Source organism: Pan troglodytes, chromosome X (assembly GCF_028858775.2).
Source record: "Pan troglodytes isolate AG18354 chromosome X, NHGRI_mPanTro3-v2.0_pri, whole genome shotgun sequence".
Classification (NCBI taxonomy): domain Eukaryota; kingdom Metazoa; phylum Chordata; class Mammalia; order Primates; family Hominidae; genus Pan; species Pan troglodytes.
In genome coordinates, this window is record NC_072421.2 from 14,224,152 (window position 1) to 14,242,869 (window position 18,718).

General features: G+C 41.1%; 2 protein-coding genes across 8 annotated transcripts; one reads left to right on the forward strand and one right to left on the reverse strand.

Moving 5' to 3' along the window:
• Positions 1-676: 676 nt before the first annotated feature.
• Positions 677-6,180, reverse strand: LOC104003844 (uncharacterized). The gene has a single exon (XM_054676300.2). The coding sequence runs from the start codon at positions 6,153-6,155 to the stop codon at positions 5,739-5,741; it is 417 nt and encodes a 138-aa protein (XP_054532275.1). The 5' UTR covers positions 6,156-6,180; the 3' UTR covers positions 677-5,738.
• Positions 5,855-18,142, forward strand: TCEANC (transcription elongation factor A N-terminal and central domain containing). 7 transcript variants are annotated; one of them, XM_063804778.1, is made up of 5 exons: positions 5,855-5,929; positions 8,027-8,111; positions 12,391-12,507; positions 13,606-13,860; positions 15,236-18,142. In XM_063804778.1, exon 5 carries the CDS (start codon positions 15,244-15,246, stop codon positions 16,297-16,299), a length of 1,056 nt encoding a protein of 351 aa, XP_063660848.1. In that variant the 5' UTR covers positions 5,855-5,929; positions 8,027-8,111; positions 12,391-12,507; positions 13,606-13,860; positions 15,236-15,243; the 3' UTR covers positions 16,300-18,142. The 7 variants fall into 7 exon arrangements, with proteins under 7 accessions (XP_063660848.1, XP_063660849.1, XP_054532274.1 ...); XM_063804779.1 differs by having other exon boundaries at positions 5,858-5,929; positions 13,769-13,860; XM_063804781.1 differs by lacking the exon at positions 5,855-5,929 and adding an exon at positions 5,966-6,053 and having other exon boundaries at positions 13,769-13,860.
• Positions 18,143-18,718: the final 576 nt, after the last annotated feature.

Genomic DNA, 18,718 nt, shown 5'->3' on the forward strand with positions numbered 1-18,718 from the left:
ATTATTGCCAGGCACAGTGGCTCACGCCTGTAATCCCAGCACTTTGGGAGGCCGAGGCAGGTGGATCACTTGAGATCAGGAGTTCTAGACCAGCCTGGCCAACATGGTGAAACCCTATCTCTACTAAAAATACCAAAAAAATCAGCCTGGTGTGGTGGCACCTGCCTGTAATCCCAGCTACTCGAGAGGCTGAGGCAGGAGAATTGCTTGAACCCAGGAGGCAGAGGTTGCGGTGAGCCAAGATCACGCCACTGCACTCCAGCCTGGGTGACAGAGTGAGACTCCGTCTCAAAAATAAATGACTAAAATTTTTTTTAAAAAAAACATTATTATATGAGCCAAATAGTGCAGCAACTCCATGTACTAGGTTTTTGTGAGAAAATGAGGCTGAAATGGCAAAGCGCTTCTCTTGGGCACTGTAAATCAGAATGGTATACTTCTGGCCAAATGTGTCTCCCACTGAAGACTAAGAAGAGAACATGGCTGTCCTTTATATTGTCACTGTTGATAAATAGGCCCTCCTGGCAGCATGTCAGGTCATATCATGAAAGGACAGCTGTGGGTGGTGTGTATAGTGTCAGTCCATGAGAATGAGTCATGAGGCCACGCGGTGCAAGAACGAAAGATAAAGGAAGCAGCACAGACCAACGCTTCAATGTTTAATGCTTATGTCTCGCTATGCCGATGAACTGCTGTTACAAAACTACTTCCCTTTAAAACAAAGACTCAAAAACCAAAATGAAGTGAGGCATTTCATGGGGCAGTCCACATGTCAGGATCACCTCCAGACTGTACTACTCCTGGTCACAAGCCACTCTGGCAGAACAAAACCCCAGATGACAGGCCTCAGTTTGGATTTCTTCATAGCAATGGAAACAGCAACTGCGCAGGCAGGCAGAGGTCTTTGAGTAGAGTTGGTGTCCCCTTGTTCCATTTCATTTTGTAAGTGTTCTATATTTTTCTGATTAAAGAGAATTTTGAAGAATCCCTAGTAACAAAATAGTAAAGATGTTGCACTGCCTCTGAATTTTCCTCTTATGATATGCACCAATGTATTAGTACATTCTCACACCACTGTGAAGAAATACCTGAGACTGGGTAATTTAATAAGCAAATAGGTTTAATTGACTCACAGTTCTGCAGGGCTGGGGAGGCCTCAGGAAACTTACAATCATGGCGGAAGGGGAAGTAAACATATCCTTCTTCACATGGTGAAAGCAAGGAGAAGTACAGAGCAAAAGGGGAAACACCCCTTATAAAGCCATCAGATCTCATGAGAACTCACTATTATAAGAACGGCATGGTGGTAACTGCTCCCATGAATCAATTACCTCCCACCAGGTCCCTCCCACAACACATAGGCATTATAGGAACTACAATTCAAGATGAGATTTGGGTGGGGACACAGCCAAACCATATCAACCAAGAGGTGACTGAAGCCAGACTTTCTGGTCCTTCATCATTCCTCCACTAAATGTTGCCATAAATCTACGGTAGAATAACATACCTTCTAGAGAAATTAGCAAAATGGACAAATGGTATAGAAAAGGAGAATAAGAGGTATGGAACTGATCTGGAGATTACTACAGGTACAAGAAGGTGTTAAATGGGATATTTCCTGACTCAGAGTTTTGTCCAAGGCCCCAAAGGTGAGAGCACAAAGTTAAGTGTCTGCTGGTTCTAATGAGAGATGTTAGACCATTTACCCAGGGCTTACTAAATGATGAGCCAAAAACTCCTGTCACCCATGCCCGTTTGCCACTCTTCAGCTTATGTACAGGAGAAGGCAACAGTGAAAGAGGGTTGTTACAGTTCTGGAAGCTTCCTTCCCACCCCCACTCCAAGGCAAGTGAGGGTGACTTTGAGAGAACCACTCAGAGAGATTGACAGGTGCCCCTGTTGTAGAATGGTGTCTGACTCTCCAAAAAAAAAAAAAAACAACAACAACAACAAAAAACAATGAATAGGCGAGAAGCCAGCTAGAACTACCTAAGACCAACTGTGAAGATGACGAGAAGGGCTGCAGAGGGAACAGCCCTGCTTCCAGGGCTGGGCGGGGAGCAGAGCCGCTGGGTTGTTCCCATGGGCTAAGTGCACATCAAGCAAGCAGCTGGGCCTAGGCTGTCTTGGAAGGACCCTGACCAGCAGGCCTGCAGGTGAGGTAACCCGACAGAAAAAGTTTGTGTGGGATGTGCTACCAAAAGCAGGAGCCAGCGGTTAACCAGAGGGTGCAGCATCTGAACCATGGAATGGGTAATAAGGGGCTACCAGCAAAGGGAGGGTCCTCCAAAAAATCTCCAAAGTGGGCCCCTCCAAAGAACAAAAGAGGTATTAGGTTGGTTTAAGCAATCTGTGGCCCACCAGCCAGGGACTGCCTGACCCGTGGAACTAGCTCTTCTGGAAGCCTCTGGGGATGTTCACTGGAGATACCATGTTCGCTGCTTCTCTGTCATTTCACCTGCATAAGTCTGAGAAATACGTTGCAGAACTTAAACATAAGGTTTCTGTTTCTATAATGTATGACTTTTTGTTCTATTTCCTAATATTCTGTAACTCCTGAGATTTCAAGGGAACTCTTCATCGTTTTAATCCCATGCCTTATGTACTGTGACTTATAAGAACATCCCCAGTTAAGCCCAGTGTCTGGTCCTGGTGTTTTATCAGGAAATGAACACCGGCCGGCACCTCAGAACCCAGAAAGAGGCAGTTTCTATGACCTCATTCCATGGAAAACATCTGTAACTGTTCCCTCAGCAATGTGTAACATTAGCCTCTGGAGAAGGCCCATAAGATTTTGTCTCTCTTCCTTGGGAATTCGCAGGAAAGGGCTGTCTGCATGAGCTCAGAATATCTATTAATATATTGCCACTCGGACACTTAATAAGGATTGAAAAGAGGTTTCCGCTGCACTAAGGGAAATTTATCAAAGAGAATTCCAGAGTATTGAAGCAGCTGAAAGATGATTTTAAAACAAAGGCCTGAAAACTATGCATGATAAATTATCATAGATGTGAGTACTTTTATAGGCATTCCATTTTTAAATTGCCCAAAAGAACAAACTTTTCAGCAACCTCTTTAGAATCCACTGGCAGCCCTAGATTCATTCCAGATGAACTCAGCCAGAAATTTCTACAGCAATGAGCATGTTCTATATCTGTGCTATCCAATATGGTACCCACTAGCCACAGGTGGCTATTGAGAACTTGACATTTAGCTAGTGCAACTGAGGAACTGAAGTTTAAATTTTATCTGAATAGCCACATGTGGCTACTGTAGTAGACGGGGCAGGACTACGCAGTAATTATAGCTTGCCTCTTAGTTGAAATAATGGTCTTATCCTTCACACCAGAGAAAACACTAGGTTGTTTTTGATTTTAGACTTTTGAGTAATTTCTGTTTTTTTCTTCAGTATAGAGTTCATAAGAAATTGATTATAATATGCCTCAAAGCTCTAATGACCACTTCTGTAGTAACTTCTAGTTTCCAAACTGACTCCTTCAGATTGAGCCTTTCATAGTTTGAGTGCCATTGTTTTGAGAAATATCAGATATTTTAAGAATTGCATGTTACAAATCTGATCACAAAGAAAGTATTTTTCCTAGGTAACTGTCTAAAACTAGAGATGGTTGGTCTAGGAGCCAATAGTCCTTCGGATTTTTAAATCAGTGTTTACAAAGTGGGGCAAGAGTACTCATAAAATGAACCAAAAAAGTAACAATGAGAAGAGAAATACCATTAAAGCATGTTAAATTAAATAAGCAGGAGGCTATTGGCTCAAGGCTGTCTCTGTACTTTGATTTTCTACACAATGAATTGCAATTTAACTTAGTACATAAATACACTGAAAGCTTAACCTAAGGAAGAGTATAATAAACAGCCAAGTCTCAGCCAAACACAAGCAGACAAGCTTCAGCCAATCACAAGCTGCCAACTTCTCAGATCATATCCAAATGATCTGATCATTGATTGCAACCAATCAGCCTATTTCTGTATTTTACTTCCATTCTCTGTCTATAAATACTCACGGCCCACAAAGCTCTCTGAACCTATTCTGATTCTGAGTGCTGTCCGATTCATGAATCATTCTTTGCTCACATAAACTCTGCCAAATTTAAATTACGTCAATTTTTTTTTTTATTTTAACAGGCAAAAGTAAAGATTATCAAGCATTCTTTTCCAACCAAACTTTAGTCAGTCTCCTGACTAGGCCTATCTGTGCACTTCCTTGTAAAATCCAGTTTTAGCAAAAAGCCTTCATAAATCAGTTTAGCCAAAAGCAACCACCCTCAATATCTGATCACCCTTAATATCTGATTTGGTTCCTCATCCTCCACCAACCTCCAGGTGACATCTGATCACCCTGGCCCGTCTTCAGCAAGAATCTTGTCAGGTTGGTTTAGACAGAATCCCCCTTACCCCTGATGTTTCCTCTTAATAATTTTCCATCCACTGACCCCCCCTACCTTGCTCCTTGGCTATAAATTCTCACTTTTCCATGCTACAATTGAAGTTGAGCCCAATCTCTCTTCCCCACTGCAAGACCCTGTTGCAGTGGTACCTATGTCTATCTCAGTGGTCCTGAAAAAAGTCTTCCTTACCATGCTTTAACAAGTGACAAGTGTCATTAAATAATTTTTTTTTTTTTGAGACCAAGTCTTGCTCTGTCGCTAGGCTGGAGTGCAATGGCTCGATCTCAGCACACTGCAACCTCCGCCTCCCGGGTTCAAGCGATTCTCCTGCCTCAGCCTCCCAAGTAGCTGGGATTACAAGCACGTGCCACCACGCCTGGCTAATTTTTTGTATTTTTAGTAGAGACGGGGTTTCACCGTGTTAGCCAGGATGGTCTCGATCTCCTGACCTCATGATCCGCCTGCCTCGACCTCCCAAAGTGCTGGGATTACAGGCGTGAGCCACCATGCCCAGCCAAATAATTTTTTCTTTAAAAAGGTATTATATAATCCTTAAACATTTTAGCCCTATAATAGACAGCAAGAAAAAAGTAACCCCTGACAGCTCTGAGCTGCCCCGGCAGTCACAGCTGGGCCTTGGTGCTGCGTGGAACATAAATACTTCACAGAACACCATCAGACGTGGCCACTCTTTGACCAGATGGATCAAGACAAAAACAAGACTCCTTTGTAATCACGTGGGAATGCTGAAAAAACGTAAACATTGTCCAAACCACAAAAATGACCAAACATCCCCTATCCCAGTTAATGAGTCACTGGTCTTGTCTCCCCTCCTTTTAGGTAAGATTTATTATGATACTTAATCATACAATCGCCCTCCTTCCTGCCAGCACCCAGTCCAGAGTATTGGATTGGATACTCTGTTTCCCTGAACCTTTCCCCAAATTACCTTGGGGTAAGGCATCAGCAAAGGAGGCTGTCACATTCGTTCAACCATCACTGTGCTTTTACTGGCCCTTTGCAGGCAAAGAATGAGAATATGCACAGATGAGAAGTCCAGGATGCACAAGACCACTCAATTAACATTTACTACTTTCATATCAACTGATGCATGCTAGGATGCTAAAAACACTTTTTGAATTAATTACTGCGTTAAATAGATTCACATTTATGTCTACAGTTATGTGAACATCTAGCTGAGCACTGTCTTGACTGTCCTGAGTAGAAGCAGAAAAGATAAGTTGTAAAGTACATCAACAAACTTTGCTGCTAAAAAACGAAAGTGCAGTTTCTTTCTCTCGGGCCCGGGGCGGGGCCATGGCTCCTCCTCTAGGAAGCCGCGCGAGCGCAGTCCCACGGCAGCCATTTCCCTAGCGCGCATGCACTGGGTCCCAGGACCACGTGCGCCGGCCTGTGGGCTTGGATTGGCTGAGCCTTGACGTTGTCCCAGTCCGGGTGATCGGAAGTTCTCCGTGGGCACTGGGCGGCTGAAGGCTCCGGAACTGCGCCTGCGCTTTTCGGTGAGTCATGCTTCAGGTTTGCCAGGGCCTGTGTCCCGCAAAAAGGCGAGCCCTTATTCCCAGCGGAAGCCCACCCCGGCTCGCGGCAGCTTTCCGGTGCGCCCTGGGCGGCGTAGATCCGAAGGTGCTCGCACCCCCGCCCCTTCCTCTCTGACTGTCGAGGTCGCCAGAGTGGGCTGAACCCTCGGGACTGTCGCTGTTTGTGTGCTGGGTGCCGGGCCGTCATCCCAAGATGATTAGCGGCAGGCTTTGCATGTTGCTCGACCCCACCCACCGGAACTCGAACCCGGGCTAGACCGGGCAGTTGGGCTGGTCCCTTCCTCTCGCTGCGCCTTTACTAGGGGTCACCATTAAGGGAAATGGCCCTAGTGCAGTGCTGAGTGGCTGTTCAGTAACCGCTACACCGCTGCCAACATTTGGCATCGTTTCTCTCCATAGAGGGCGGGGCTCCCTGTGAAGCTGGGGAGCTGTTAAGTGGGTTAGGGCTAGAAAGTTACAGTTTCTCTTTAGGCTTTAAAGAGATCTAAAGATCTGAACAGATCTAGGTTATTTTTGACTTGTTACAAACTTCTGGAAACATTGTTTCCAGACCTTTCCTCTCGTTCTTCTCAGGGTTTAGGCCATTTTTGTGCAGATGTGTGCACCTTGCTTACTATAATATTAGCTAATCTTTATAAGTTTTTATATGGATCCAATACCATATTTCGTGCCTACTTTTCCTGGCACTGTATACACTTTTTGGTATAGGTATGCACCTAAGCATTATCCATATTAGCATCAGTTCTAGAACCGTGGTGTCCCAATAATGATAGCCATTAGTTACATAAGGCTTGATCACTTGAAATGTGGCTAGTCCGAATTGAGATGTGCTGTAAGTGTAAGACACAGTGAATTTTCGAGAATTAGCATGAAAAAGAATGTAAAATATCTCAATTTGTTTGTATTAATCACATGTTGAAATGACTATTCTGGATACACTGGGTTAAATAAAATGTATAATTAATTTCACCAATTTTTATTTTTTAACATGACTACTGGAAAATTTTAAATCATATTTGTGTTTTACATGTTATATATATGTTGCACAGCCCTGCTCTAGAAAAGGGTCAACAAACTATGGCCTGCAGCCAAATCCAGCCTGCCTGTTTTTGTAAACAAGTGTTACCAGAGCAAGATCATGCCTATCCATTTATGTTATTTTCTGTATCTGCTGTTGCTGCTACAAGAGCAGCAGAGTTGAGTAGTCCATAGAGATTGTATGGCCTACAAAGCCTAAAATATATACCTTCTGATCTTTAACAGAAAAAGTGTGCTGACCCCCTGCTGTAGAACAATGCCTGGTTTGGTAGATATTTTTAAGCCTTTTAATTGTAGATTCACATCCTATTATTCACACTTACTGTGTGACAGCCATAGTTCAAAGCACTTTATCAAGACTTTCATTTAATTCTCATTAATCCTAGGATGTTGGATTTCTCCCATTTTGTAGATGAGGAAATTGAGGCACAGAATGGTCAAGAAACTTATCCAACTTGCTCAGCACCCCTCACTTCTGGGAACTGGACCTGCTTGACTTTCCTTATGCAAATGTTTTGACCCCTCAAACCCACTTCATTAGCCCACAGTGGGCACCATGGTTTTTTTGTTTGTTTGTTTGTTTGTTTTGTTTTTTTTAACAAGATTTATTTGAACTAGAATTTTTGAATGATTTTTTTGAACTAGAATCGAGATGGGCTTGGTCTCCTACGAAAGAAGCCAAGGGGCACTGGGCTTAGGTGCAATGAGTACAAGCAAGCTGGTGTGTAGTGAAAAGAAATGAAGCTCACAAGCAGAGAAGAGAGAGAGCATCCTGGATGCTCATTACTCATTTAACAACAACAAAAATGTGTTAAGTAATAGTAAGCACTGACTGGGTGTTTGCTAGGTGTGTATAGGTGAATAAAACATGTGGATCTTCTCTTATGGTCTTGTGGGGAAGGCAGTAAAAACGTTTTTTAAATGTGATTAACACCATGAAAAAAAACATGCAAATTATTTACTGTTTTTAGCAGGTTTCCTCACCTGTAAGATGAAAATAAGCCATTATCTGTATTTCAGGAGTGTTGTGAGGATTGAGATGACTGGAGTGTGTATGGCCTGGAGAGTTGCTCAATAAATATATGTTGCCTTCCACTGTGAAGAGGTAAGTGAGAGGGTGAATATCAGGAATTGTGTACATTATGACACTTAAAATATTACAGTTGTCATTTGTAATTTGTAGAGAAGGTTGTCAGCTGCATTGTACACAGTAGGTGTTTTAAATCTTTTCTGACTGAATGGGACTCATCTAGAAAAACCAGTCATAGAGTTGTCTGCATTCGGTCCAGGAGCAGAACCAGAGCTGTCTTTGGGGCTGATGGCAGCCTAACTGGCAGGTCCTGCTGGGGTGTGGAAGAGGGTTGTATGCCTGTGTGTGGTTTAAATCAGAGTCACCCTGGAGAGCTGAGCCAATATGCAGGCCCTACCCTCAGAGATCCTAATTCATCCTATCTGGAGTGAGGCCCTGCCATTGTTTGTTTTTGTTTTTTGTTGTTTAATTTCCCCAGAGGATTCTAATGTGCAGCCAGGCTTGAGAACCACTAATGGTGAGAGATCAGCCAGGCTCGGGATGCTGCTTGAGCAAAGGCACAGAGCCGTGCCCATCAGTGGTTGAGAGTAGTCAAGAGGGAGGCCTGCTAGGGCTCTTTTTGCCACTGGCCAAGGAGCTTTGGCTCCATCATGAAAGCAAGGGGAAACCTCTCAAGGGCTTTCAGCAGGAAAATGAGGGAATATCTTTCTGAGATCTGTACTAGAGGATGATCCCTCTAACAAAGTGCCAGACTCACAGTTGGGCCTTGTGAGTACCAGAAGTAGAGTGAAGGCAGTAAAGAAGCAAATTGTAGCTGTCCAGATGATGGCGAGCCCAGATAGGGTTTGGTACCATCCTGCGTGTGTTTCCCCTAGCAGCCAGTGTCTGTCCATGTTGAAATTCCACAGGTGTTGTAACTGGCCAGTTTCTTGCCAGTATTACTTCCACTAGGCTATCAGCTCCTTCAAGGCAGAGACTGTCTCTTTAGGCTCAGCATCTAGCACATACTCAATCCCTAATATATATTTATTGAATGAACTATGTAGAACTAAGCTGGACATATGCCTTACTTTGTCTTTTTATGGCAATTGTCAGAATTTTGTATTTCAATGGCTTCCACATTATACCCTCCTAGGGCAATAAATCCTTTATATCCACATGATGGTCCCACAGAGGACTAGAAAGTTTGACTGGATTTAAATCCTGTTAAAAATGTGGAAGGGAATGGAAAACAATACAGTGGGTCCTCAAAAAATTAAAAATAGAATTACCATATGATCCAGCAATTCCATTTTTGAGTATATACTCTGAAGAATTGAAAGCAGGGTCTCAAAGAGAGATTGGTATACCAGTGCTCACAGCAGTGTTATTCACAATGGCCAAAAGCCAGAAGCAACTCAAGTATCCGTTGACATTTGAATGGATAAACAAAATGTGTTATGTATAGACAATGGAATATTATTCATTCTTAAAAAGGAAGGAAGTTCTGACACATGCTACAACATGGATGAACCTTGAGGACATTATGCTAAGTGAAATAAGCCAGTCACAAAAAGAGAAATACTGTATGATTCCACTCACATGAAGTACCTAGAGTAGTCTCATCCATAGAGACAGAAAGTCGAGTGGTGATTGCCAGGGGCTGGAGGGAGGGAAGAATGAGGAGTTGTTTAATGGGTGCAGAGTTTTCAGTTTGGGAGGATGAAAAGAGTGCTGGACATAAGCATCTTGATGGCAGGGACTGTGTCTTTTCAAAAATCCATGGGCTCTGTTTTATAGCACTTGATATTAAATAATCACCACCGAACATACACAGGCTAAGAACACTGAAGTGTTTAGAGAGAGAATTCACGCAATCTTCCCAGACACCATATGACAAGTGACATAAAACATATTTACCTTTTAGTAATTCTACTTCTGTGAATTCACTTTAAGGAAACGAGAGATGTGGAGACCGCATATGTACGAATTTTCTTCAAACTTAGGAGAAACTGGAAGGCCCCAAATAGGAGAATGATTAAAAACTATCGCAAACTCCTAGGATGATCCAATAACATAACCATTTAAAAATCGTGTTTTTAGAGAATATTTAATGATGTGGAAAAATAGTCCTAAAGCTAAGTGAAAAAAAATCAAGATGCAAAACTATATGAAAGATTAAACAGAGTTATATAATCCAGCAGATTCAAGATAAATGAAAACATATGTCCATGCAAAAACTTGTACACAGGCCGGGTGTGGTGGCACATGCCTGTAATCCCAGCACTTTGGGAGGCCAAGGCAGGTGGATCACCTGAGGTCAGGAGTTCGAGACCAGCCTGGCCAACATGATGAAACCCTGTCTCTACTAAAAATACAAAAAGTAGCCGGGCGTGGTGGCACATGCCTGTAATCCTAGCTACTCAGGAGTCTGAGGCACGAGAATCACTTGAACCCAGGAGGTGTAGATTGCAGTGAGCCAAGATTGCACCACTGCACTCCAGCATGGGTGACACAGCGAGACTCCATCTCAAAAAAAAAAAAACACACACACACACTTGTACACAAATGTTCATAGCAGTATTATTCATAATAGCCAAAAATGGGAAATAATCAAAATGTCCATCAACTGATGAATGGATAAATAAAATGTGGTTTATCCACACAACAGAATATTATTCTGCCATGAAAAGGAATGAAGTACTGATACATGCTACAACATGGATGAACCTTGAAAACGTTATGCTGAATAGAAGAAGCCAGATACAAAAGACCACACACTGTATGATTTTATTCACATGAAATGTCCAGACAGCAAATCTATACAGACAGAAAAAAGATTAGTTGTTGACTTGGTGGGGTGGGACAGAAGGGCAGTGGAGTGAAGAAAGAGGAGTGGCTGCTAAAGTGCAGGGATTTTCTTGGGGGGTGGTGGCACAGATAAATCTTCTAAAGTTGATTTATTTGTGGTGATGGGTTACACAACTGTGAATATACTAAAAGCCACTGAATTATACACTTTAGGGGAATTGTATGGTATGTGAATTACATCTGAATAAAGGTGTTATTTAAAAATAGAATCTGATCCAAATTTTACTTAAGAATTACATATGAAAAGACTGAAGAGATACGCAAAATTTTAAAGAGGGGCATTTTCTGAATGGTGAGATTTTAGGTAATTTTCATTTGTTCTTTTACGCTTTTCTGTATTTTCTGTGATGAGCATGCATTGTTTTCATAATCAGAAAAGTTATTGGTCTAATATAATTTCATGATAAACTGTATACATTTAAGATATACATACTGAAAAATGGTATAGTGAGAAATGAATCAATCACCTTCTACCCACCTTCCCTCTGAAATGTGAATATCGTCTCTTAAGAGTGGCTATATCACCTGTGGCTTTGCATTCAGATAAGTATTCATAATTGCCTCAGAAATCGATTACTGCATCTCAAACAGGTGCATCTCCCCTCAAACTTTATCCCCAAATATGAAGAGTTAAGTACCCTTACATAACCAAGATTCTGAGTCCTACATTTTTAACCACCAGAGGGAGCTGGAATGTAGAAAACCTGGGGCAGTCAGTTTTGTTTTGTTTTAAAGTTAGTTTCACAAAGGGCCATCAATTCAGGATCTTATGTAATGTTCCTAATTATTGTGAACCAGCACTTAAAAGATAATTCTTTTTTGCCTTTTTAAAATTCCACTTTTAAAGACTGCATACAGTAAAAGAGGTCTTCCTAAGAATCAAACTCTCAATAAACAACAGGTAAGACAGCACAGAAAAATAAAAAATATTCACACCCTCTATTAGCGAACATTTCTCTCAGAATTGTCTGCTTCAGATCTTGAAGTCACGCAGTTGTGTCACAGTGATAAAGTTTCAAGCTATTCAATATACTTGAGCCCTCCCCGACTCGTTGAAAAGTTTCCTAACAAAGAAGAAACATTCAATGTGCCTGCATTCTATATGCATTACTATTGAAATCAGGATGGAGGTTTGCTAGGCATTGAGAAAGATGGTGAATAAGAGATGGGCCTACAGCGCCCAAAAGGAAGTTAAGCAATATTTGACTCAGGTCAGAATTTCTCAACTGAAGGTCTGAGTTTCAAGGTAATTCTTAAAGGGAATTGTAATTATAGCTTCGGGGTTTCAGTGGGGTGAAAGCAGCAATTTGTCTTACCAGCAAAATGAGTAAATCTATAGAAGTTAATGTATTTATGTATAAACAACCAAAAAGCACTTTGCTCTTCATTTTATATGTTCTTTTATTGACCTTTTCTTCATATTTCTTTAAAAAATTTTTAATTGTGATAAAATATACAAAACATAAAATTTACTGTGTTAAGCCCTTTTTTTTTTTTTTGACAGAGTCTCGCTCTGTCGCCAGGTTGGAGTGCAGTGGCATGATCTCGGCTCACCGCAAACTCTGCCTCCCGGGTTCAAGCAATTCTCCTGCCTCAGCCTTCCGAGTAGCTGGGACTACAGGTATGCGCCACTACACCCAGCTAACTTTTTGTATTTTTGGTGGAGACAAGGTTTCACCATGTTGGCCAGGATGGACTCGATCTCTTGACCTCATGATCCACCCACCTTGGCCTCCCAAAGTGCTGGGATTGCAGGTGTGAGCCACCACGCCCAGCCTGTCTTAAGCCTTTTTAAGTATACAGTTCAGTAGTGTTATGTACATTCTCGTTCCAGAGGGGAGGTGGGTAGAAGGTGATTGATTCATTGCTCATACCATTTTTCAGTAGGTATATCTTAAGTGCATATAGTTTATCATGAAATTGCGTTAGACCAATAACTTTTCTGATTATGAAAGCAATACATGCTCATCACAGAAAATACAGAAGAGGAAAATAACAAATGAAAATTACCTAAAATCTTACCATTCAGAAAATGCCCCTCTTTAAAATTTTGTGTATCTCTTTTCAGTCTTTTCACATGTAATTCTTAAATAAAATTTGGATCAAATTCTATTTTTAAATAACACCTTTATTCAGATGTAATTCACGCACCATACAGTTCACCTAAAGTGTACAATTCAGTGTTTTTTAGTATACTCAGTTGTATAACCCATCACCACAAATAAATCTTGAGAAGATTTATGTGTGCCACCACCTCCCAAGAAAATCCCTGAACTTTATCAGCTGCTCCTCCTCCTTCACCCCACTGCCCTTCTGCCCTACCCTACCTAGTCAACAACTGATCTATTTTCTGTCTGTATAGATTTGCCTGTTTTGGACATTTCATGTAAATAAAATCATACAATATGTGGACTTTTCTGTCTGGCTGCTTCTGCTCAGCATAATGTTTTCAAGGTTCATCCATGTTGTAACTGTATCAATACTTCATTCCTTTTCATGGCAGAATAATATTCTGTTGTGTGGATAAATCACATTTTATTTATCCATTCATCAGTTGATGGACATTTCGATTATTTCCCATTTTTGGCTATTGTGAATAATACTGCTATGAACATTTGTATACAAGTTTTTGTGTGGACATATGTTTTCATTTCTCTTGGATCTGCTGGGTCATATGATAACTGGTTTATTCATTTATTTATTATTATTTTTTTTTTAGACAGTCTTGCTGTGTTGCCCAGGCTGGAGTGCAGTGGCACGATCTTGGCTCACTGCAAACTCCGCCTCCCAGGTTCACGCCATTCTCCTGCTTCAGCCTCCCAAGTAGCTAGGACTACAGGTGCCCGCCACCACACCCGGCTAATTTTTTGTATTTTTAGTAGAGATGGGGTTTCACCATGTTAGCCAGGATGGTCTCGATCTCCTGACCTCGTGATCTGCCTGCCTCGGCCTCCCAAAGTGCTGGGATTACAGGGTGAGTCACCATGCCCGGCCCATATGTTAACTGTTTAATCTTTTATATAGTTTTACATCTTGATTGTTTTTCATCTAACTTTATGACCATTTTTCCATGTCATTAAATATTATCTAAATACATGATTTTTAAATGGTTATATTATTGTATCCTAGGAGTGTGCCATATTTTTAACCATTCTCCATTTAACCATTTGAGGGCCTTCCAATTTCTCCTTAGAAGAAAATTCTTACATATGCAGTCTCCACATCTCTCATTTCCTTAAAGTAAATTTATGGAAGTAGAATTACTAAAAGGTCATTATGTTTTATGTCACTTGTCATATGGTGTCTGGGAAGATTGCGTGAATTCTCTCTCTAAACACTTCAGTGTTCTTAGCCTGTGTATGTTCGGTGGTGATTATTTAATATCAAGTGCTATAAAACAGAGCCCATGGATTTTTGAAAAGACACAGTCCCTGCCATCAAGATGCTTATGTTCACATTTAGACCAGACAGATAAATATAGATCCAAGGGTATTATATAGACAAGATTATGTACATTATGTGGAGGGAAAAAATAGACTGCATAGATAAAAGTAAACATTTGCCTGCCTAGGATGAAATTCACACAGACATAATCATTGAGCAACTCTTTACACTTAAAAATTTTTTAAAAATTAACAAAACCAAAATGTAAGAACCAGTTAGTCTAAAGTCATAAATCATCTGGATCGTTGAGTCTGAACCTTTCCCTTGTTCAGAAGACTCCTAAGGCAGCACAGTGTAGCCTGTTGGCTTTTGGGACCCACAGACATATCTCTAGCTGCTTTTCAACCTGTGCTGTCTCACATTTTCCTTAGATTGCTTGAGACATTAGCAAACCCTTTCTGTCTTGTTTCTCTTTTATTTTCAGAAGAGTACCACTTTAAAGATTATGAAATGAGCAAGTAGTTCAGTTATATAGCTGACTCTGGGGAAAAATTGTCTAGCACTGTTCAGCATTGCCGTATTGATGCTGACACCGGCATGATTTCATCTCCAACATGACCACCGGATTCCACCCAAATGGATTGACTAATCTAGAAAGATCATTGATTTGTAAAATTGGAGGTGGAGAAGCTATAGCAGATCCTCCGGCAAGCCTCTTAAGCAGATGTTATGTAGAGGCTCTGCAATACTGTTTGTTTGTTTTTCACTCTTAGGAATTAAACTCTTGAGAGTAAACCATGCCACCTTAAAGATTCCATTTTCTAGCGTGTCGCATACATTTGTATTACATGACTCCTTCGGAAAACATTGCCTAGGTAACTGACAGAAAGTGCTATTTTAGTATCCAGAAGCTGCGACTAGCAACGGCAAACTTAAGAAAACTGAAACCTCTTTTTTCTTTGCAGCTGTAAAGATGTCTGACAAGAACCAGATAGCTGCCAGAGCTTCTCTTATTGAGCAACTGATGTCCAAAAGGAATTTTGAGGATCTTGGCAACCACCTTACTGAGCTAGAAACAATTTATGTGACTAAGGAGCATCTCCAGGAGACAGATGTGGTCAGAGCTGTGTACAGAGTCCTCAAAAACTGCCCCTCTGTGGCTTTGAAAAAGAAAGCCAAGTGTTTGCTATCAAAGTGGAAAGCTGTTTATAAACAGACTCACTCCAAAGCGAGGAACAGCCCTAAATTATTTCCTGTGAGGGATAATAAAGAAGAAAATTCAGGACCTTCTCATGACCCAAGTCAGAATGAGACACTGGGCATCTGCAGCTCGAATTCTCTGTCTTCCCAAGACGTTGCAAAACTCAGTGAAATGATTGTGCCTGAAAATAGAGCCACTCAATTGAAACCTAAGGAAGAGCATTTTGGGGATGGTGACCCTGAATCCACTGGCAAGAGATCGAGTGAGTTGCTGGATCCCACAACACCCATGAGAACTAAATGCATAGAGCTTCTTTACGCAGCTTTAACTAGTTCTTCCACAGATCAACCCAAAGCTGGTTTGTGGCAAAACTTTGCAAGAGAAATTGAAGAGCATGTTTTTACCCTTTATTCAAAGAACATCAAAAAATATAAAACTTGCATCAGAAGCAAAGTTGCCAATTTGAAGAACCCCAGAAATTCTCATTTACAACAAAACTTGCTCTCTGGGACCACGTCTCCACGAGAATTTGCTGAAATGACTGTCATGGAGATGGCAAATAAGGAACTGAAGCAGTTGAGAGCCTCCTACACGGAATCTTGTATCCAGGAACATTACCTTCCCCAAGTAATTGATGGCACACAGACAAATAAAATAAAATGCAGACGCTGTGAAAAATACAATTGCAAAGTCACTGTAATTGACAGAGGAACACTTTTCCTTCCCAGCTGGGTGCGGAATTCAAACCCAGATGAACAAATGATGACTTATGTAATTTGTAACGAATGTGGGGAGCAGTGGTACCATAGCAAGTGGGTGTGCTTGTAACTGTAAATCAGTGTTCTCTTAACAGATAACCGGAGTGATACCTTTTATTTGTACAACCCTTTTGTGCTTTTAAAAATCTTATACACACTACTCTCTAAAACAGAAAAAGGAGGAAAGAAAGTCATTAGCTGAAGCTGCCACCACCATCCCTAAAAGTTACAGTTTGGGGAGAGGGAGTGGATGACTATTTATATTGTGCCTTGTGGCCATTTAGTACCTTACTGTAGACAGAGTGTGGGTGAGAACAGCCCAGCATAAACTGGGAGACTGTGGGAAATGCATTCCCAGGCCTCACACCATTGAATCCGAATCTGCATTTTGACACCTTCCCCAGGTAATCTTCCAGGATAGGATAGTTTGAGAAGTGCTACTTTAGCAATAGGCCTGTGGCTCTCAGCAGTGGCTGCATATTAAAATCATCTGGGAAGCTTTGAAAACCCACTGGTGCTGAGACCCCACCCTAGAACAATTCAGTTGGAACCTATGAGATGGGACCCAGGCATCAACATTTCTTTTTTCATTCCTCAAGTTATTTTAAGATGCAGTCAGAGTTGAGAACTACTCAGAAACAGGCTCTCATTTGATCCTTTTTACAGCTCTAAGACAAGAATGTTATTCCAGGCACTTCACGAATGAGGAAACAGGTCCACAGAGGTGTGGTGACATGTCCAAGTGACACAACCATAAATAGTACCAATTCTGACAGATCCCAGATTTTCTCCCTCCTGACTCACTGAGACTGGCTCAATATCGACTTCTGAGAAATGTATTCCTGGAGGTCGGGGACAAAATGAAGAATGTGTTTAAACTCCAACATTGAGTGACTAGATCTTCATTCTTTTCCCCTCTCTTTTCTCATTTATAGGTCTCCCTTCAACCACAAAAGTCACCCTGGAACTCATCCCGCAGTTAGAATTTTGTTTGGAGCCCTCTTGCTTAGTTGAAGGAGTTTCGTAGTTGTTTTTTGTTTTTGTTTTTGTTTTTGTTTTTCCCCCTGTGAACAGGTTTTTCGGGGGTATGTAAACTCTAGGATGTTTAGTTTCTGATGTCAGGAGTCTTCATGTTCTCAAGGACAAGTGTCCTTGAGATGGACATTAATGGTCATTAGTCTGTCAGAGGAAGCCCATCACTTTAGCCTTTGAATGTAGTAACAGACGTTTATCTAATAAATGAATTGAAGATAAAATTACCTCTTTGAGGCCTTTGCAAACAGTGTTTAACCAGTTTATATAATTGTTTGACTACAACACGCCTTCTATGTGATTATGGCTGATTTTTTTTCCTTAAAAAACTCATGGAATGTTCACCGTTTTATAGTTTTAAAAAGTTTACTTTGGCGGTCTCTACAAACCTACCATTTCACTTTCTCACCAGTTCTTTTCTCCTAACTCTCTTCCTTTGTTGGAGCTCTGAAGGCCTAACTGTGTGTACACTTTACCTGCCTGACAGAATTCTCCAAAACGTGCATAAAAGTAAAATATGTTCGTATTTTCAAATAATTTGGAAGAGTCGGCTCAATGCCATCAAGTTTAAAATCTATTTTGATATACTTGCTCCCGTGTCTTCCCAGGGCTGCTTTTTGTGATGCAACATGTTTAGTCCTTAACTTGCAAGGTCATCTAAAACTTGAAGTTTCACAAAGTGTGGTTTCATATGACTTGGAATAATCTGAAAAACTATTCAGTGGTTACGAAAGAGCACAGCACATAAAAACCAAATTTGATTAGTTCAAGTCGGTGTTTATGTTTTGCTTTGGGGGTTTGTGTGTATGTGTGTAGTTTTTATTTATATTGGAATTTGGTAAACTAAATGTTCAGACAAATAAAAGTAATTAAAATGGAAATTTCCTTACTCTCCAAAATATAAAAACCTTCATGGCCTGGCTGGGTGCGGTGGCTCATGCTTGTAATCCCAGCATTTTGGGAGGCCGAGGCGGGCGGATTGCCTGAGGTCAGGAGTTCAAGACCAGCCTGGCCAATATGGTGAAACCCCGTCTCTACTAAAAATACAAAAATTAGCTGGGCATGATGGCGGGTGCCTGTAATCCCAGCTACTCGGGAGGCTGAGGCCGGAGAATCACTTGAACCCAGAAGGCAGAGGTTGCGGTGAGCCAAGATCACACCATTGCATTCCAGCCTGGGCAACGAGAGAAACTCCACCTCAAGCAAACAAACAAAAAAACCAATCTGCGTGGTCTTCCTCATTTCATTTCATCTTTATTCGTGAGTTTTGCAACTTGAGATAGGAAAATAGTAATCTGTGTGTTTTTCTTTTGGTTAATGAGACAGCATTACATTTTCTGCCTATAGGTAATTCTTTCACATCCTATGTCCTTTCCCCTAAAAGGAAAGGACTTTCTTTAAAATTGACTGCAGGGTAAAGATTTTTTTTTTTTTTTTTTTTTTTTTTTTTAGACAGG